Here is a 22,235-nt window from a genome sequence, read left to right on the forward strand (position 1 = left end):
TACCACACAACATATATACTCAAGTTTCTTTTACTTGTAAGCAACTGGACACAATAAAACATAATTATTGTTAGTATATAGACTTGCCCTTCCCGAGGGTTTAACATAGGAAACCATTTACTTCAATTAGAATTTTATTTGATCCCATAAATTCACACATGTATAAAATTATGTCATCTCTCAGCAGTTTCCCACCCCAGCCATCATGGTTGAACATAGTTTGCTACAATAATTCAGTATATTTTCCGTAAGGCCAATTTTGTAACAAGGGCATTATTTCATTTATTTAGAAGTTTATCCACTCAAAAAAGAAGACATATCTGTTTTTCAAACTTCTATTCCCCCCCCCCCAAAAAAAACTTTACTTATTGTTCTCTTTCATGTCTATTTATTATGTACTGTTATGGATAATTAATAAACCGCTGCTATGACAAAAAATCAAAACAAGTTTTCTTGCTTCTGCCAATGGTGATCAATGACATAGGACTTGGATACAGTAACTCGGTACAATTAGGGGCACATTCAGTCAGCCAGGCAGTCAGCCAGGACGGCCTCGAAGAAAATGGGTCCACCCTTATCAAACAAATTTTAAAGTCTGTCAGTGAAGCTCCCAACACAAAAGAGCAATTCACCTTCATTAATATGTATATGGGTCAACAAAAACATAATTATCAAGCCTGCAATTTAGGGCTGCTGGTTAAAGTGCAAGCGATTTCCACACACAACAACCACCACGCAAAACAATCTTCTAGATCCCACAGAAACTATCCACAGCAACAGGAAATCTGTTCAGTGTGACAGTTAAGAAAAAGACGTTGATGCATGTTGTTATGGACTGCCCAGCAATAAAGACACCACAGGTGAGTAGTGTTAAGACTGTTCAGCCAGGAGAAATCAATGAAGTTTGCAAGACACATCTTAAGATTGCTGAGGCTGTTCCACCATCAAAGTTTTTCTCCCTTTATTCTTCGGAAAAGGACCAGCCAGCAAATGAGTCATCACACGCGGGGCGTGTGGTCTAGGGAGGAGCCTTGGAAAGCAGGATGCAGCCTGCAGGGATGTTATTACCTATTCTTACCTTTAGCAATTTTGTATCTAGGAGAGAGTAAGAAATAAATAGAGTATGTAGGTGCAGGCATTTATCACCAGCTAACGCCCTAGGTAAGTTCAGCATTCATTCAAGCAATGACTGTTACTGAATTTTGCTGGTGCTCTTCAAGTGTTAACGATTTATAGGCTGCCAAATCATGGTCGCTAAGAGTGAGAAAGCCATGTTCAAAACCTCACCTCAGCCATGTACGCATTAGAAGTCACTATTCACTTAGCATGCAGACTGGGAATAATAATAACTCTGACCTAGTTTGCAGGGTTGTTGCAGAAACATTACTTAGTCATGAATAATGGTGCCTTTTAATATTATTATGCATTCATAAAACACATTTAATGAATGTTTCATTAATTCGTATTATTAGTAGCAATAGTAAACAATTCTTCAAGACTACTAAACTGCAATAAAATGGAACCTTCTTAGAATGCAAACAAACAAACGTGGGAGAGAAGAGGAAAGTTGATTTTACCTTTGCCCAAGAGAAAGCAATATGTGAAAACATATTTAATGGTCTGGCTAGGTAATGTTGCTTTAAGCTACTTTGTTCCTCCTCTTTTCTCCCCTGCCTCCAACACCCATTAGTGACTGTGAAGATCCTGACAAATATTTCAGAACAGAGGTATGTCACAATGATTTCACAGCAAGGCACAAAAATGTCCATTCTGTAAGTAGCTCACAGCTAACAATGCATTAACTTGTCCAGACATTGTTGGCTAATAAGAAAAAGATAGCTTCAAGTGACGGGATCAAAGGGAATATGCCTTGCTTAATGAAATTAGATTTGCCCCTACCAGAGTATTAGAGAGGCAGCTGTTGATCCTGGGTTTAGAGAGTCTTAGACTCACTGTCTGGGCTTGCAGATATTGTCAAGTATCTACGTGGATACTTCCCACAGCATCTGTGGCCAAAGAAACATTAGGATTTGTGAACATTTTCACCTTTAGCTCCTTGTTCATCTGGCATTGAGGCAGGTTTTGTCAAAAGCTGGGGGGGGGGGGAATCCTCAGCCTATCTCTGTGGTTTTTTTACTGCTCAGAAATAGAATACAAAGAAACTGACAGAAATGTAAGTTCATCTACTCCCACAAATGACAAGAAGGACCTACAGATAGAAGCGGTCTCAGAAAATGCTACAGCATTTGACAAACCATGCTGAGCTCCATACTAAAAACATTTGCTTTATATTCACAAAATTATGGGTTTGTGGTTGCTCTTGAAAATCGCTTTCGTGTGGCTGGGGCTCCTCCATACACCAGCTGCGAAGTTTGAGTCTGCTTTTCCATGTGGATCAGCCAAATCGCACTGTGAGTAAGGGAGCGAGCCTCACACATCTGACAGGCTGGCAGTGCTGGCATGGGTACTTGCTGTGCATTCCAGCTCAACCATGTGCAGAAGTGACTGTCAGCAGCAGCCATGTTGTAGAGGTAAACTTCTGAACTGGACCTTAAAGTGCAGTTGTGCTTATCACTGGCCTGTTGCTGTATCACTGGCCTAATGCTACAAGGCTCACACTTGAGCAGAGGTAGTTCAAAGTAAACTTGGAAGTACATTTACAAGGGATAGGAACCACAGCCTCCTCTGTTCTATAGACATGTAATATCCTCTTTCTCTTGATGGCAGCTGCCATTGGACAGTACAACCTCTGACTGCTTTAAGGCCCACAGAGAGAGAGAGAGAGAGAGAGAGAGAGAGAGAGAGAGAGAGAGAGACCCCAGTGGCTAACGCAGGATTTCTACCTTAGTTTGCAAGAAGAGATACAAAATACATGGAGTACATCAGCATCAGCAATGTTTCCTGGGAAAAAAACTGGGAAAAAACACTGTGGCATAATGAATTTCCTGTGAAACAGTTGATATGAACCACAATGTTGCGTTTTGATCATCCCACAATTTAAATGGAAACATTTTGTAAATAAATAAGTAAATTGTACCCCACCCACCTGACTAGGTTACCCCAGCCACTCTGTGCGGCTTCCAACATACAAAAAAAATCCTAAAACATTACACATTAAAAGGCTTCCCTATATAGGGCTGCCTTCAGATGTCTTCTAAAGGTTATATAATCACTCAGCTCCTTGACATCTGATGGGAGGGCATTCCACAGGGTGGGTGCTACTGCTGAAAAGGCCCTTTGCCTGGTTTCATCTTTTATCATATTTGCATTTTTAACTCCTTTAAAGGCTGTTCTTGGAATGCCATTTGACCATTGAAGGACAAGGTATAAACTTCAAAAGTAAACAAATGACTGCCAAGTTTTATTTTCTGTTTTCAGGCATTGGGTGCAAGGCTGCTTTGAATAGTGCCAAGTGAACTGTGCAGTAACAGCAAGGAGGAGAGCTGCAACAAGGTGTTCATTGCAATATTTACTGCATTGTGACAGTTTCAATACAGACAGTTCTGAAAAGCTAGCACCACTCAAAGAAGAAAGATGCAAGAAACGGTTGAAATGTCAGGAAGGAAGTCCACATATTAGAAGAGGCAATAGACATCTCCAAGCCATCTTCTACTGTTCCAATGCCTGGATTTGACAATATCACCCAAGAATATTGCAGACACCATTATGTGCATTTTACAGTCAACTATTCATAGGTAGCTTACTGTATTTGCAAGTATTTATAGCAAAGCAAGAAGAAAGGAATGCACAAGCAGCCACCGATGTTTCCCTCTTATTGTTGTGTTTTGCGGGAGATGGAGAGAAAGTGAAACCAACACAAGTGACACCCAAAGAGCTACAAAAGTCCTGTTAGTTGTTAGGGCCACAAATGATACCAATATGCTAATAATAATAATAATAATAATAATAATAATAATAATAATAATACAAAGAGTAAGGATTTATAAGTGCCTTCAAAAGAATGCTAAGTGTTGTAACTAATACACAGTTATAATGGAACGAAGGAACAATGCTACAAGTATAGAATTAGTTAGAATTAGAGAACAGTGACAAAGTGCAAGCAAGTGATGTAGTTCAAGATTAGGGACACAATCCACAACTGAGCTATGCAGCAGGGGGTGGGGTTTGCATTGACAACCTCTACACTGCTCAGCTCTCACCAACTCCTGGCATATGAGGGCTGAGATACCTGAAATTTGGGCAACCCAGGTGGTTGTCTAGTTTGCCTGGAGGGCCCCTAGTGTTATCTCTAATTAGGGCAGAGTTATTAGACATACTTACCAAAAGCAAACAGATAACATACCTTTTATTCAGCATACTTCTCAAGAAGCTGTCTACTACTATATTAGTGGATATAAAAAAAAAAGAATGCAGAAAGCAGAGACTGAAGGATGCTCATATTCTAGAGGAGGCAAGCGCTGTCTAACATGTCCTCAGTCTACAGTTATGTGTCAATGAGAAGATGAGTTGTTACAAGAAATCACAGGCTTTTAAAAGCAAAAAAACCAAACAGAATTAACTGAAAGGTTAATTACAGAAGAAAGGTAAAACCCTGTAATTAAGCTCATAGAAAAAAACGTTTAAGATGAAGTAGGAAGTAAGGTTTTCCCCCCAAGGCTTTTGCCAACACATGTCTTACACCATTAGCTAGAATTTGACAAAAGGCAAAACAAGCTTAATAGCAACCAAAATGACCATTCATCCTAAAAGGGCAGAATTAAAAGTAATGCATCATTTGCTATAATTATTTCAAGATAAACATCTCCAGAAAATAACAAAGATGCACAGTGATGGGTTATGCACACTGGGACATACCTTGCTGCCTTAAACAACTGAATCATTGACCATTCAAGACCAGCGCTGTATTGGAGATACATAACCAACACATGTGCTCTAACCAGGATCTACAGTCCCTCTTCCACCACAGGTGGTGAAAGAACAGCACCATAAATGCAGAGAAAACATGGGTGGCCAACATGCCGCACAAATATAGCATGGATCATGGAGGTTTGAGACATACTTTCATAGAAGCACATGGACCCATAGGCCTGGATGACAGCAATGACTATGGCATAGGGGCTCTTTCCTGCCTCCTCCCGAACAATGTGCTTTTGCCTGCTCTTGAATGCAGCAGATTAGTGGCAAAGGTAAAGGTAAAGGTAAAGGGACCCCTGACCATTAGGTCCAGTCGTGACCAACTTTGGGGTTGTGTTATGTACTGAGTTGAATAGGATCCAAACTGCAGCAGTCTGATTGGTCCTAGAACAATGCAGCAGTATGATTAGTCGGCAGGAGCCACCCAATCCAGCTCCAGATAGAAGTGAATCCACAACCTGATTGGCCTACAGGAGAATTCCAGAATTAGCCAATCACATGCAGCCCATTGTGTAAATAATGTATATAAAGCAGATACTTTGAGGGGACTTCCATCCTCCTCACCACTATGAGCTGAATAAAGAGCATGAAATCACTTTGCGACTCTGAGTATATTCCAGGTTGCGGCACTCATCTCACTTTATTGGCTGAGGGAGCCGGCGTACAGTTTCCGGGTCATGTGGCCAGCATGACTAAGCCACTTCTGGTGAACCAGAGCAGCACACGGAAACGCCGTTTACCTTTCCACCGGAGCAGTACCTATTTATCTACTTGCACTTTGACGTGCTTTCGAACTGCTAGGTGGGCAGGAGCAGGGACCGAGCAGCGGGAGCTCACCCCATTGCAGGGATTTGAACCGCCGACCTTCTGATCGGCAAGTCCTAGGCTCTGTGGTTTAACCCACAGCGCCACCCACGTCCCTACTCCCAGGTACTAGTAGTTTATTGTGGCACTACCATATATTCTGGACTTGACTTGTGGCACACTTCACCCAAAAAACTAAGCATCACTGAAATGAGCAAGTTTAACATGTGCATTTATCTGTGCAGTTGTTGGGGGTAAGCTGTAGACAGTTGCCAGAAAAGAGAGCTCAGACCAGGAGTTAGGGCAGGGGGTTAGAGCTGAGAGCAGGCTTCCTTCCGACTTGTCATTCACCATGGTAAGCAAGTTTCTGCAGCACAATGAACAGTCCTCCTTCCAAGCTTTAAAGCAGGCACCCCCAAACTCGGCCCTCCAGATGTTTTGGGACGACGACTCCTGTCATCCCTAGCTAACAGGACCAGTGGTCAGGGATGATGGGAACTTTAATGTCCCAAAACATCTGGAGGGCCAAGTTTGGGGATGCCTGCTTTAAAGCCTGCATCCCCAAACTTGGGTGGGTGGGAAGCGTCCTGGAGGTTTTGTGGTGATCCTCACCCCAACCCAACTCCCAAGACTGAGAAGACAAATACAAGCGCTATGGCTGCTGGGTTTCTGGAGGTTGACTGAAATGCCTCAGCTGCCCAGAACTAAACAAGCTCTGGAACAGGAAATACTACAAAGAGCAACGCTCCCCCCCCCCAAGAAAACCACAATGAAAAATGAGTTAGCAGCAGCCATTTTTGAGAAGTAACACAGAGTCACCACTTTTCCTTGAAGTTAAGTAAATGGATATAAAGCACATTTTTTAGAATGTCTGCTAGCTAACTTCGCAAAGATCTGCCTTACCACAGAAAATAGTACATAGTACTTTGTAGGTGCTGTAAACTCACACATCAAGCACAGCAAGTGTGGGGCTATATACAGGAAGAGAGTAAACTTTTCATAACAAATTTTCTTTCTTGTTAATCATTTGCCAAGTACAAGGTTACACACAATGCAAGATTTGTGCATTTAATATTTGTTTTGTGAGAAGGAGCAAATGAATTGGTTTGCTGGTTAACTGTGCTATGCAATTTTTTTTTAAGTTACTGAATGAGAAAATTTGGTTTTATTATGCTGGGTTGACTGCTGCTCTTATGGCTGTTTTATGGTTGTGGAGCCCTACTGCTATTTTCAATGGGGAGTTTTACTATAGTTTGTTTGTTTATTTATTTGGCTAATATATTTTGCATTTTTATTTGCTGGAAGCTACCTTGGGAATGCTTGGTCCTAAGAAAATACCTCAAATAAATAAAACATGTCAAATACCCATATCTCCTTGTTTACCTATTTATTGAAGTATACAGTACTTATTGCTTAAAGGCCTGATGATGATAAGCCTGGTTCCAATCCACACAATAAACTAATATTTAATGCTTTGAGATAAAAGTTCATGCAGGTTACCCTAACCACAGCAGAACATCAATACCTTTTTCATGTTTGTTTATTTTAAAATGTAGAGACTTTCTTTATTTCCCCCAAAGCATCCAGGATTCAATATGTTAACTTAAAGTTATGAACCACACTAATTCAAAGAACAGAACAGTGGCAAACACCAAGTTCTGCAGAAATGACAAAATTGTGTAACAACAAGCAGATACAGTGGTACCTCGGGTTAAGTACTTAATTCGTTCCAGAGGTCCGTTCTTAACCTGAAACTGTTCTTAACCTGAAGCACCACTTTAGCTAATGGAGCCTCCTGCTGCTGCTGCACCACCAGAGCATGATTTCTGTTCTCATCCTGAAGCAAAGTTCCTAACCTGAAGCACTGGGTTAGCGAAGTCTGTAACCTGAAGCGTATGTAACATGAAGCGTATGTAACCTGAAGTACCACTGTACAACAGTGGTGCATATTCGATTCTCAAACATATTTCTCTTTTCTTCTCCTCACTTAAAGTTATTTCAGTGGAGACATTGAAACCAAGGTTTTGGAAAACATAAGCAATGTTCAGTAACAACAAGACCTAAGGCTGTCCAAATTGCTTTATTCAGTGTTCAAGATAAATTTACTGTAAGCAGCTACTGCATTGCTTTAGAGATCTCATCATCTGATACTGATACTTCTGGCTGGTTAGTATGACATTAAGGATGAGTCACCTAATATGAACTCTTTGTAAAAAGAGGCACCAATTAAACGGTGTGGTTGTTTTTCTGCTGAAAAGGGGTAAATTGCATCCAAAAACTTGTGATGCATAAAATATCCACTCCAAACTACATAGTTACTACACAGTTATTATCTGTGTTACCCAATAGCAGGATAATACATGCAACCCCATAAGACAAAGAAACAGTTTCGTTTCTTTTGGTAGCCTAATGATACTCTTAAAAAGCAATTAAAATAAGCTTTAATGTAGGAAACTGATGTGTGACTGAAGATATTCACAATAAAACTTTGGGGGCCCTCCAGAGGTCCCTTTTATTTTGCATTCATGATTGTTTGTGTTCACAATGGTGTCAGGGGAGTTATACACAATCCCATTTTTAATACTGTTTGTGCCTGCAAACGTTTTGGGGCAGACAGCTTATTTTTACACTTCCTCAAATAATAGCACAAACAGGCAAATATGGACATCACAAGTTTTTTCCTGCCCAGCCATTGACTGTCCCAATTTAACTCAGGAGTTGGGGAGAAGAGAGCTATAGTTAGTATCTCACTAAAAAGACATAAAACTTTCTTGCAGTTGGGCAGATGCCCTTGGGTGCTTCATTCCAGCCACACCAGAGTCATTATAAAAACACTTTTTTCTTTATAAAGCATTATTAAGGTGCAATCCTATGCATGCTTAACTGGGAATGTCTAACTAAATGGGACTTACTTCTGAGTAAATATTTCTGGGATTAGGCTGCATGTCATCAGGCCTGGAGCCTGGCTTTGTGGCAGGATGCACCAGCTGTCTGGTCCTGGAAGGTAGATGATGAGTGCTATGTGCCAGGTGAACTTATGTCTGTGACAACATTGTGGGGGATAGAAGAACGTGCAGTTTTTCTTTTTCTTGGGACTATTGTTTTGTTTTGCCCTGCCCACTTTGTCCCCTGCCCAGCACTGGAATCCAGCCTCCAGAAAATTGGGCTGAAACACATTCTAAGGTATTTTTTTTGAATGGTGTAAACCACACACAGTATTTTTAAAGCACTCACCAAATTGGTATAGACACAGGAGGAAATAGTGTTGCTTGCCAGTGGTATCTTGACAAAACGATCTAGCCAGTGTCTATGATGAGACATGCACACTTCACACTGTACTTATTATCTCAATGATAAGCTGGGGAGAAAATCACCACTTCCCCTGCAGCCAAATATTTCTATGCTAATGCTGGGAAGCACCACATCTCAATAGAAGCTATAACTCAATAAATTATGTCTGAAAATGCTTTAACAAATGAGCATCAACTCTGCTGTAGATATGGACGATATGAAGGTAACTTCCAGAACTGTTCTAAAAGACACAGAGTTGTTACATATAAATAAACCTTACTCCTCTAGGGGAGGTATTACTACAGATGAGTAACTATTACTGTGAAACCAAAACAACTTTTCAGTGAAAGGAAGTTTTCATGGTAAAAAAGGGATATTTTGAACATGACAATACCTACTTTGTTGCCCATCAACAAATTAACAGCATTTCATGTGCTATGTCTGCTGTACGTTTCTACCGTTATCTACTAATGACCAGAAAATTACAACAAAGCACCACTCCTGGGAGCAAAAATTAGCAGGGACTTAATTTCATTTCAAGAAAAAGAGAGAGGGAGGTGCGGGGAAAGGAAGAATGTGCACACTCAGCTTCAACTCAAGAGAACAGCATATAGCCCCTCTACTGTTATGCATGGCAGCGTCTGAACAAAGGAACAATATTCCTGTTGAATTCCCCTTGCTAGGCTGTTGCTGGTATATTTTGTTTAATTATTGTACAAACTGGTGAAGTCACCTTCCAATTAAGGAAGCTGCCTTCTGAACTATACCAATCACTTATAAAACCTGTGGACCTGTTCCAGCCAAATGTCAAGCCCTTCCTGGCTGTATAATGCTGACATTTTTCAAACAAATCTCTTTGCTTAGCATTAATTCAGCAAGTGAAGATTGTAACAAGAGCTGCAACTGTTGGATAGGGCAAATTTGAAACCCACCTACTAAAGCAGTATTAGCATCGTACAATAAAGCAAACAGCAACAACTGGCTGCAGACGGACACAGAGAAAATCCATAGCTGACAAAGTTTGTCAATAAAGAAGAATAAAAGTTGGGGAAAGAACTGCCTTCTTGTTGCTTGCTGTAGAATTAACTTGAAATTCTCCTGCCTAAGAGCTCCAGATAAGTATATCACATGTGATGGTTGAGAGGCGAAGTATCAACCACAGATTAGAGTAGTGATCATCTATAACTCTTTACTAGTTTCCTCTGACGGAGAACATTTTTAAAAATGCCATTCTCATTAAGTCTCGTCCTTTGAATGCTGACTTCTGTGCAAAATTCCATGCAAAGCTTTATCTCCAGCCAGCATTGAAGTATAGACACACCCTCCAATTTTCTAACACTTGAGCAACTTTGGTACTAAATAAACTCTTAAGAGACTATTTTGAGTATAGCATAAGAAGCAACTAGAAAAAGTACATCACAGAATCCCATTACCACTCATATTAAGAGGGGTTACACAGGGCTGAGAAGAGCAATAATGTCACATTCCGTGAGTTTCAAAAGCCCTGTCAGCCTTATTTGCCCTGCACTAAACTTTCGGTCACTGATGGGCTGTCAGCAGCAACTAATTGACCAGGTTCAGTTCATGGACACCTTAATGTTCTCCAACTAGATTTACAATAAGAGCCCCAGTGTAGTAGGTCACAATGAAACAAATATACTATGTTTCTGCTATATATCCAAGTTAGCAAAGCTCTCTCTCTCTCTTTTACACATGGTTTACAAATATTAAAAGATACACTAATTCTAAGATTAAAAGCAAAGATAGTTCACAGCTGCAGAAAGATTTCGCCTTCGGGCACTGCACAATTACTCATATCTTTCACTCACAGAAACATGATTGACTCAACAATTACTGTGTAAACCATTCCTTACAGTGTTTAGAGTTCCAACACTTTAGCCTTCATATCCTTATTTGCAGTACATACAAATTCAAGGTATCAAGTACACCCTATTATAAAAGTGGCATTTTGCATCTAATAATGGCAATGCCTCAGTGGCAGAGCACGTGATAAATACACAGAAGGCCCCAAGTTCAATCCTGGGCTACTCCAGTTAAAAGGATCACACAGCAGGTGAAGGGAAGAACCGCTCTGAGACCTCCAAGAGCCACTGCCAACAAGAGAAAATTCTGGGCTACATGACACAGTATAAGGCAGAGGGGTGTGTGTAGAAAGCCATGGTGTGAACAAGCTCCATTTTGTACAAATGCTTGGGAATCCACAGGCACAGATGCCAGCATAGCAAGGGCAACCAGAAAACTGATATTTGTAAAGAGCAGGGAAAGCATATGCAGGTGCAGCAATGTTTGTTCTTTTTAAAAACTGCCAGTAGCACAGGGAGGTGGGGCATTTGATATAAATACAACACTGCATCTAATCTTGAATTGCAGTATCAGTGAAATGGGTTGGAAGGCTACAACCAAGCCCCACACTTCTCATTGTTCCTCCTCTATAAAGTCCCCAGCTAGGTACACACTTTACTTACTGTGGAGCAGAAAATGAGGAAGGTGAGCTCTGCTTGTTTCTAGTAAGGCAGTAAATGGAAATGTGACAAGCAAATAAATAGCATCCACCTTCTCTTTTAAATATCAAGATAGAATCTTGGGGTAAACATTTAAAAGGTGGAACATTTGACACGCATCTCACTTTGGAGCTTGCAGAAAAATAGGTATAAAAACCTTTCAAAAGAAAAGAGTGAAATGCACGACAATCTGGGTTCACCCCAATATAGTTTGCTGCCCAAGGCACTAAAACAATATGACGCATTCAAGGTGGTGAAAGAAACCCAAAGACAACAAACTAAAAACTGACAACTGACTGCCCTTTAGGGTAACCCTTCCAATAAATCCAGATTAAGATTAGAAGAGCTGGGGGAATATCTAAAATATTACTTGAACTGTTGATCCCCACATCTCAAAAGGAAAGACTGTGACCAGCCCACCATAACTAATTTAATGTAATGTTCTCGGTGATTATGGAAATACAAAATACAACATGCTGTTAACAATACAGCCATAAGGAACTTGGATCAATGTTGTAAGCAGTTAAAAACAGAATCCAGAAAGTTATTCCCATGTCAATTACTGTATAATTTAGTGCCACAAACCAGAATTTTAGCCTTTTGCTCCACTCACAGTTCAATCCTATTCAAGTCTACATTGAAATAAGTCTCAGTGAATTCAATGGGACTCTGCACCTTTAAATCATGTTGATTAGAATCTGCAGTTTATTTCAGTTCACCCACAGAAACAAAAGCAGGAATGTCTATGTGGGCAAGACACCATAACACAAATTAAATAGTATTGCTTCTTTCTGCCAGTGCTGTGAAGAGGTACCATTTTCTGGCATGCTCTATGAAAACAGCTCACACAAATGCACCTGCCATTGTAAACATGAATTACTGCAGGGAGTGACCATTACTGTCCCATAAATAAAATTCCCAAATGTCTAAGATACAGGGCACAGACTCTGAGGCAAGTTCACACTAAAACAACAACAAATAAGTCTTGAGAAACATCCCAGGTACAGGAGACTTTTGGACAGACACTACAAAATCCTGGTGGAAATCCAACAAAAGCAAAAACTTTTCCAAGGCCGGCCTACTATAAGAAGCCATTACATTTCATCTTCAAGTTCCGAGTATCTACCTATGTCTGATGTACCAAAGGATAAACGAATACTGTATAAGGCAGTGTAAAAATCAAACCTGGAGACTTCAGCAGATCAGCTACTGAGCCACAGTTGAGTGGTAAAGCATCTGATTTTCATGCACAAGGCCCCAGATTCAGGCACAAGTTGTTGAGCTTTTCTTGGCAAAGTTGTTGAGCTTTTGGCCAATAAAGTTTTGGAGCTATTTTTAAGGGAATTTCCTCCAAAACAGTTAGTTGGCAACGGTTCCTGAGCTAAGTTAAACCACCAATGGGAGAGTTTGTGATTATGTTAGGCATGTGCGCTTAGCTTATTTCGAGCACCATATGTGATGGGGAGGTTAAAAAAATGGAGAAAGGAGAGACAGTGACCAATTGATATGGGGTAGGAGGGTGTTGGAGATATTTTTCTCACTTTTTATACAACACTCACTAGTTAATCTACATGAACTGCCTATCAAAAAGACAGAAAAAACAAGAGACAGTACTGACAGGTAAAATGCTAAGGAAATGGAACTTTTCTTAGCAGTTTACCTGTCAAACCTGTATTCAATTGCTGACATACCAGAGGGGGTGAAAAGGAGGCAATATTTCCCCCCCTAAAGATAATAGGCTGCTTCTGGATGGGCGCAATCAAAAGTCCCACCACTTTTCAGGAATCAAGCACCGCTTTTCTTCTTCAAATCACACGATGGTTGCGTCGTGTATGACTGTATTTTTTGCTCTATAAGAGCACCAGACCACAAGACGCACTTAGTTTTTGGAGGAGGAAAACAAGAAAAAAAAATTCTGAATCTCAGAAGCCAGAACAGCAAGAGGGATCGCTGCGCAGTCAAAGCAGCAATCCCTCTTGCTGTTCTGGCTTCTGGGATAGCTGTGCAGCCTGCATTCACTCCATAAGATGCACACACATTTCCCCTTACTTTTTAGGAGGGAAAAAGTGAGTCTTATAGAGCAATAAATACAGTATATTATACTTACACACCCCTCCCCTCGTCAATCAAGAGGAAAACGCATTTGACAAGAGTTGAGTTAGGCAGAAATCATTAGGAGGTCGCTGAAGGGGTAACGGACTGAGTGGGAAGCAAGAAAGTGGCTTTTGCAGGAAGATGCCCAGGTGGCCTTCCTCCCCTTGGGGCAGAGGGAACAAAAAAACGTAACCTGGGCTCCCTCAGAGCCTTTCCAAGTTGCCAGGCGGAGGGGGGGGGGTGTTGACATCCGTCAGCCCCGCGCAGGCGCACCCCGCGCCTCCCCGCTCCCGTCCACTGGGGGACGCGGCTGCCTCCCTCGTCCTGCCCCGGCTTGCCCCGCGCGCTTACCCAGGCACTTGATTCGGAAGCCCGCGGGGGGCTTGAGGGACCTGCGCATCCAGCCCTCGCGCAGCGCCTCCAGGTGCTCCTCCTTGCCCTGGATCAGCAGCACCTGCTCATCGATCCAGCCCAAGAAGAAAGTCTCGGCCACCGCCGCCGTCACCTTCTTGTTCCAGAAATGCTGCATGTTCTCCTGCTTGAAGTCGGCGAAGATCTCGTAGCCGATGTGGTGGCGACCCAGAGCGTCGCTGCCCGGCGGCGGAGGCGGCGGCGCTCCTTCCCCTTGCTGCTGCTGCAGCCGCCGCCGCCGCTTGCCCTCACCTTCCCCGTCGTCGTCGTCCTCCGCCTCTCCGCCGCCGTCCTCCTGCAGCTCCTCTCGGTGCCTGGCCGGGCGCGAGGCAGCCTCTTCCCCGCCGCAGGGGCTCAGGACGATGGCCAAGGAGTGCGGGGCGATTTGCAAGAACTTCTCCATCCGGCGAGGCATCGCGGCGTCGCAGCGCCGAAGAAGCAGCAGTCGAAGCAGCCGCCTGGCCAGGAGCGCCGGGCACGGCACTGCGCGCAGCACCAGCGGCGCTACCAGCCTGGCGCGGCTCCCAGCTCCGCCAGGACCGCCCCCGCCGGCCCAGCGGCAGGTTCCGCGTCTCCCCGCCTTCTCCCCGCTCGCTGCACGTGGACGCCTGGCCCGCCTCCCGGGCGACCCTCAGCAGCGCCGCCCTCTCTCTGAGCCGCGGGCTCCTTTGCCGCGTTTGCTTCAGGTTATAAAGCCGCTCTTTCGCGGTTCAGGGACTTGCGCCCTACTTTTCAAAGCAAAAGAAAAGTTTTAAGGGCGGCACACAGCACCATACAACACTCGAGGAAATTACTACTCTCGCCCGCCCCCAGTTCAGGGTTGCCACCCACAGGGCCCCGCTGTGTATTTTAGCTACTGGAAAATTGGGAAAGGGAACTTAATTCACCGCCTGGAACTTGGGGGTTGTTCAGTCCTGTCATGCAGCTCTTGAAAAGCGCGCGCGCGCGCGCTGTGAGGAATTGACAGCCCTGATCCACTGCGAGAGAGCGAGAGAGTGGAAGCGTTCTCTCCCTCCTCCCGGTCGCACCCCAGTTCAACAAGTCACCTGGGCCATTGTAAATTCCTTTAAAACTTCAAAGGATGAAATCAAACCTATAGAACCTACTCACAATTTACATGACACTTGAAATAAGCAAGATACCGTACAAGATGATGGTTGTGTACCTTTTTTTTTTAATTCTTACATAACATTCTCTTACAAAGAGTGTAAGATAAACGATGACAACTGTATAATCGGTGCACTAAGATATGTAATATGCGCGCGCGCACACACACGCGCACACCACACACACATTTTAAAAAAAACATTCTTTTCTTACTACCTGAATAGCAAACTTGGCAACAGCTCCTCCACTATTATTACTGGTCATGTTGTGACCAGAGATAGTATTTTAAAAATTCTGAATTGACAGCTATTTAAATACTGAGGGATTATTTTAATTATCATATATCTCACCATGGGCATAATTTAACCACTGCAGTATTATCTTCAAGCATCATTGATTACATTGGAGAGCCAGTATGTATTGAATTTAATTGTTGCTATCTAAATAAGATGAAGTGTTTTAATTTTGCTGATTTTTATCACTTTAGAAACATGTTACCTATCTCAAACTTTAGGTTCTGAAAGGTACAAACTTTAAGGGTTGGGTGGGTTTTTAAAACACATAGCAGCTTAAAATGTTTAAAATACAAAAAGCCCAGTAAATCTAAACACCCAAATAGTTTTACCAAAATCCACCAAACCAAAGCAGAGAAAAGGGGTTAAAAAGGAACAGTATCCCAATACCGAGCCCAGTGCACAACACTTCATCCTATATTTATTTTTAAAAATGCAAAATAATGGCATGGTGAAAGCATTTTGTTTCTGTTATAAGGTTGTGTTTTACTTTCTATTATCTGTTACAGATCTGATGTGCATAAGAGTCCATTCTTCCCAGTGGACTTCAGGGAAAACTACTATCTGTAAAACAAAATTCTAAATACTGACTGACTCATTTGTGGTTAAATAGGAATGTAGGAGACAAAACTCGAAAGGAAAGTAATAACTGTACTACCAAAAGTAAAGTTACAGTTAACATTAATGCCCTTGATAGCACCAGGCTATGGTTGATAAAGGCCCTAGGCACCATGATAACTGTTTTAACAAAAGCTTTAAAAAGTATATTGTAAATTATACTCTAGTGTCCTTTCTTCAGTGCTTTCCTAGAATGGACTTGTTAGGGAGTCCATGTTCTCTTGTAATGTCTTCCAGCTGCAGGTATTAACTGCAGCTATAATTTCAGGGTATCACAGAATTCTCTGGATTGTGGCCATGTTCCACATTAATAACACCGCCATGAAAGCTGCAATCATATAACTTCTTCCTTCTCTGCTTTGTGCCATTCCCTTTTTTCACTGGATCTAGCAACAGATAAACAAAATACCCTTGATGACTACTCTTACTTGTTGAAACTAGTCTAAATTAATTTAAGCATGTATGTGGGAAGGAAAATGTTGAGAACAAGGCAAATGAAGAGATAATTGTAGGTAATTTGTCTAAAGGTTTTCTGGCTGGGGATAGTATTTCACGCACACGTGGGCAGCGAGGCATACTCTTAGAACAGAACCTGATCAAGCCAGTACGTATAAATCTTTTTTAGTTGACATTATATTGTGCCATACACTGAAAATAACAAACTGCCCATGAATTAGCCGGAACAAGTAGCACTTCTGGGTTGTTTTGTTTTTCCTGCAGCTTCTAAACAGATAGTAGGCCAAGCCCAAACAATACCCAACTGTCTTTAATTTATTATTTTAACTGCTACCACCATGCAAAGAGCTTAAGGTCAGTGGGAGACATAAAGGAAAAATAAAGTTTCCTGCTAAATGAAACATATCCCTGATGTCAAACCAACACAATATTAATTTTTATGTATTTCTTTAGGTTTACAAACCCCTTAATTGCAAGTCTCAAAATGGTGTATCAATAAGACACAGCTAAAATTAACAAAATGATTCCACACAAACACACAAAATTATATTATTACTGAGGATTAGATTCCTCATTTGTACTGTTACAAAGATAATTAGCTGACATCACAACTCAGCATTGACTGAAGCTGTTCCAGTGTGATTTTCCTATAGATTGGGTGGCTCCCAAGAATTAGGATTATAACGGCAGCCAAAATACCTCCTTTCCCCACACACATAATTACTCTTTTTTTTTACACTCAAACAAAAAGGCAACTGCAGCAGTAGTCTATTTCCTTCTCATTGTTGTCTTCATTTTAAAAATGCAAATGTAAACACTTACTGAGGTAGGTGTAAGCTTAAATAAAGTGTTTTGTGCCTCTGTAGTCTATAAGGGTTGCCAGCACTTTCAGAATGTGGGTACTGGTATGAAAATAAACATTAGGATCCAAATCTTTTGCCAGCTGAATGAAAGAGTAAGATGGATAATAAGCAACTGCTAGCCATCTATTTATAGAGTTTGCTTGCCAGATCCGTAACCTGACCGGAATCACCTGGTGCTGTAGTAAACCCCTATTGCAGCAGTGGGGAATGTCTGTTCAGTGGCTTGCAAGTGCTAATAACCAGCTGATCATTGGGGCTTGCAAAGCACAGTGCATGGTGCTTTGCAAGCCCCAGTGAAAAGCTGATTGCCAGGGCTCCCATGCTCAGAGGTACAAAAGATGGGTCACCTGGCGTAATTATGACAGGTGAATAATAGGTGGATGGCCTGGCTAACCTGTCAAACATGGCCTGTGAGTGAGATGCAGCCCACCACCCAGATACAGTTCCCCACCTCATCCTTATTGGGTCACATCCAAACAAACTTAAGAGTTCAGCACTGCAGCTACTCCCCTCTTTAAAAAATAATAATCAAATAATGTTTTTGATTTTGAGGGCCTAGTCATTTTTCCAAGACATGGGTAAGGAGTGTATGAAGCTTCCGGGGTTACTTGGTTTCGATTAATTCTGAAGTGGGAAATAACCGCCAGCTGTTACTTTGCTGTAAATATCAGCTGACCCTGATAATTTTGGTCTTGCACAAGTGGGGACATACCTTTGCTGGTGGCAAAGAAGGGATGGGGGGCCATTTTGGCCCATTGATTGAAGTGTAACTGGTCCTAGTACTTTCTCTCTCCCTTGTAACTCAGCAATTATGTCCAATTGCTGAGCAAGCCATAGAGACACAACACTGAGAAAAACCTTATACTGTAGATCAGTGGTTCCCAATTGTTGGTCCACGGAACTCAGGGTATCTGCATAACCCACCCAATGGCACCATTCATGTAACAAAAACTACTATAGACATATAAAAAATTTCAAAAGTAGGGGGTCTACTTGGCTTTTGAAAAACAGGGCATCTGCAGTGCTTAGCTAATTAGGAACTACTGTTGCAGATTTTGATCCTTTGAATGACTTGCTACTTATGTTATATTGAATCCTTAGAAACAAATGAAAATAGGAAGAGCAAAACAGTTTTTAATATTGCAATGACAAAATGTACCAGTGATTTGTGGTGGGTCATATGTACATCTAACAGAAATAAAAAGGATTTATATACTCTTTTTTTTTTTTGCACAGAGTAAACATTTAACATGTAATGTGCAAAGTTACAAATTAAAAAAATGTTGCGCTTAATGCACAGTTTACAAAGGGATGGAATGTAGAAACAATTGAAACCAAAATACACTACCAGCGGGTGGTGATGGTTTTTTTTTTTTTTTTTGGCGGGTCTTCACTTGTGTTTATATAATAACCTTTTAGTAAGAGAAGACAGACGGCTCCGTTGTACAATAGCCTACGGGTCTGGACACACCCTACAACACTCAGCCATCACAATGACAAGATCAATAAAGAAAAGTGCTATAACCTTGACTTAAAATGGAAAGGAAACCACTAACCTATATTAAAAAGATATGCCATCAGCACAATGTATTTTTTTCATTCTCTTCTTCAATAGCTATTATTTTAGGTGTGTGTATGGATTTTAAACTATTTGCCACAAGATTGTTCATGCTTAAGGTTTCTGAAGGCCATAATTCCTTAGCGACTACCAGCATGAAAAGTCTTTAATCCCCCCACTAGATGTTTGGAAATTCTTCTAGTAAAGATTCCAGATTTTTTATTCCCCCCCCAGTTGCTGCTTTTTTTTTTTAATGTATCAGGAATGTTGTTAGGGGGCAAGCACTTCATGTCAGATCTCTCTCTTCCTTTTGCAAAATAACTATAAAAAAACTCTCCCCCCCCTTTGCTTACAGGGTGAGCTAGCACACTGTGCTGTGCAGTGCCAATGAGACCATAGCCATTCAACATTTTAATTTGCCCACAGACACATTTATGTCATGGGCCTGTGATCCTGGTCTTTTAAAAACTGAAGAACACCCCAGTTCTTTATTTCCCAAACCTGCTTTGTGTTTTAGCATGAATTGTTCATTAAGAAAAAAGAAACATGAGTAACAAAAGAGATTGTAAACTTCTTGGAGGAGGGACCAATAAAAAAATTCCAACACAGGGAAGGAAAATGGAGGGAAGGGTAAGCAGGGCAAGAATGTGTGTTCAGTTTGGTTCCACATAAACTTAGTTTCAATAAGGGTTAAAGATTAAGGGGTTGTGCCAAAGCTTTAACTAAGAAGGTGGCTTTAGAAGGAAGACAGAATTAAAGCAACACAATGTGCTCTGAAATGGCGTTCCAGAGATGGGGCAGTAAAGGGTGGCATGGTGGTGCAGCAACACTCCCCTGACCTCTCAGTGGAGTCGGTGCCACGCAATGGGAGGGAGGGTGAGGCAGCAGTGAAGTTGGTGTGGTGCAAATGCATTGGCAGGAGCACTAGATAGGTTCCCCTTCCCAGTAAATAGCAGAACCTCAGCTGGTAGGTGGTCAGGCCACCCCAGCGTGCCATCCATTACTGCATATGGGTGGAAAGAGGAGCACAGTTTAATGAGACCTGTAGATGGCCGAGGGTGGTGAAGCTGAAGGAACAAAGGTCACAGATAGGGGATGGTGAAGGGATAAGAATGCTTTGAAGGTAAAGATGAGTTTGCTGGAGAGAAGCAACATGACCTGGTGATGCTCTAAATAAGGAAAACAAAGGAGATCCAAGATAAAGCCATGGTTACATGCCTAGTCAACAGGGTGGATGGTGGCAAAGAAGGAAAAAAGGCCCAGAAGGAGAGTTGCCCAAGTAGAAACCAAGTTTGTAATGGCGATGAATGAAACATCTAAGCTGAAATATCAGACAGAAAGTTGGTGGGGTTGGATGCAGTTGTGGAATAAAGAAGTAGAGATGGATGATCTCACTGAAAGCCACAAGATTTGATGAGGTCACTCGGGTACATAAATGGAGTAGCAGATGACCAAATACAAATTCCTGAGAGACACCAGCAAATTTCCTGTGGAAATTTTGAATGAGGGATTAGGCAAGTAGGGGGAAAACCAACAGAGGACAGAGAGGGATAAACCTAACACACATAAGCAAACAGCAGATATACTCAGCGGCATGAGAGAAGTAATAGACGAGGACAGAAGATCTGAAATGGGGAGAGTTCTTTTGAAGAGTACAAGTTAATTGGAATACAAAAGGTAGAATTCAGATTGTAAGGATTGGAGAGAAGCAGGAGAAAACTGAGACAGTAGTAATCTAGGATGAGCAACCTGGCATCCTCCAGCTGTTTTGGACTAAGTTTCCCTTCGGTCTCAGCCAGTGCTGTTCAGTAATCACTTAAGAGTGCATGCATTAAACGTAAGATGAATTTACTTATATTCCTTTCTTTGAAAGGCAGCCATTTTAGAGTGATTTTAAATATGCTTTTTAAAAAATGGAATTGTGGTCAGGAAAATGCTGCTTCCAAGCATCCCAGCTGGGGAAACTTATTTCACAGATAATTGACTGTTTTCAAATCATTCAGAAAGATCATTATCAACATTCTTTGGTGTTCGTTAGGTATGTTATTTCTCCTCTGCTTGTGGGCTACCAAGCACACACCTCTGTTCCCGTCTCCTTGTTGAAGTTGAAGTACAAAGGCAGAAAATATGCTCAGGTATTTATTTTCCATAGCCAGAAAACATGCTGGGGTATTTACCATATTTCCTTTGTTGTTTATGCAATCAAACATATTGAAAGCCTTCAAACAATATAAGAGACTGGGGGTTCTTGAACAAGTAGATACAGTGGTACCTCAGGTTAAGTACTTAATTCGTTCCGGAGGTCTGTTCTTAACCTGAAACTGTACTTAACCTGAAGCACCACTTTAGCTAATGGGGCCTCCCGCTGCTGCCGCACTACCGGAGCACGATTTCTGTTCTCATCCTGAAGCAAAGTTCTTAACCTGAAGCACTATTTCTAGGTTAGCGGAGTCTGTAACCTGAAGCGTATGTAACCTGAGGTGCCACTGTAACCATTTTTTTCTTGTCAAGTTCCAAGACTCTTTGACAGGGTCACGTACAGGCTTCATGTTGATGGCAAAAAGGGGATCTTATACTGTTAATGCAAATGAAAAATCACGAGGACTTAATCTATTTTCTACTCTTATGGTCTATTTTTACTCACATTGGTTGTAAAGTCCACCAGGTTGCACTTTATACAGCGTCTGTGGGCAGATATTTTCCTTCCTTCAGACCTTATGAAAGGCAAGCTTTTTAAGGGCTCAAGAGGTGGCATTTATAATGCTGCTAATACTATGTGAAGAAAAGCAATGTTGGATTGGTGGACTAGAAAGGCTGCCCCACTTAGGAATGGCTTAAAGATGCTCACCCAGTGATAGACCGCAAATAATCAGCTTGCATTTTAACCAAACACCAGAATTTTGAAGAAAATAAATGTGCTTGTGAAAGTCTTAAATTTAAAATTTCAAAGCAGCAAAAAAAGCAAATAAAATTCAGCCTCAACTCAGCATTGTTATGTCTGGGATGTTGCAGCTCAACTTATGCAATGGTTAGTAAGCATAAGGTTTCAAGAGCAGCTTTATGATCAAGCTAGACTGATCTTGCAGCAATAACTGGTCAGTTTACTTTTAAAGCTTGTATATCCCATCTCAGTTGCACAACATACTTCTTCAGGATCAACACTGCTTTGTTACAATTATTATTTTATTTCCACAATTTGTTCTTTTCTGGTTTAAAGCAACTGTGATTTATTCACATTTTCATCAAAATGAGGTTCACTGCATTCATGAGGCTAGAGGAAGTTAGCCACATATTCTCTCTCTCCCTTGTTCCTCAGTAAAGTTGTGTCATTATTTATTTATTT

The 22,235-nt window shown here is 41.5% G+C and overlaps 2 protein-coding genes across 6 annotated transcripts in view; both read right to left on the reverse strand.

Moving 5' to 3' along the window:
• The window catches only part of STOX2 (storkhead box 2), a 127,887-nt gene extending 113,411 nt beyond the window's left edge, over nucleotides 1-14,476 (reverse strand). For all 3 annotated transcript variants that reach the window (XR_008332088.1, XR_008332087.1, XM_053402510.1), the window contains exon 1: nucleotides 13,938-14,476. Coding sequence is in view for 1 of the 3 variants with exons in the window: in XM_053402510.1 (XP_053258485.1) it covers nucleotides 13,938-14,412 (475 nt within the window). In the remaining 2 variants the exon portion in view is untranslated. The remainder of the gene's footprint in view (nucleotides 1-13,937) is intronic.
• The window catches only part of TRAPPC11 (trafficking protein particle complex subunit 11), a 73,683-nt gene that overhangs the window by 15,346 nt on the left and 36,102 nt on the right, over nucleotides 1-22,235 (reverse strand). The gene's annotated exons all lie outside the window — the stretch shown is intronic.

Source organism: Podarcis raffonei, chromosome 9 (assembly GCF_027172205.1).
Source record: "Podarcis raffonei isolate rPodRaf1 chromosome 9, rPodRaf1.pri, whole genome shotgun sequence".
Lineage (NCBI taxonomy): Eukaryota > Metazoa > Chordata > Lepidosauria > Squamata > Lacertidae > Podarcis > Podarcis raffonei.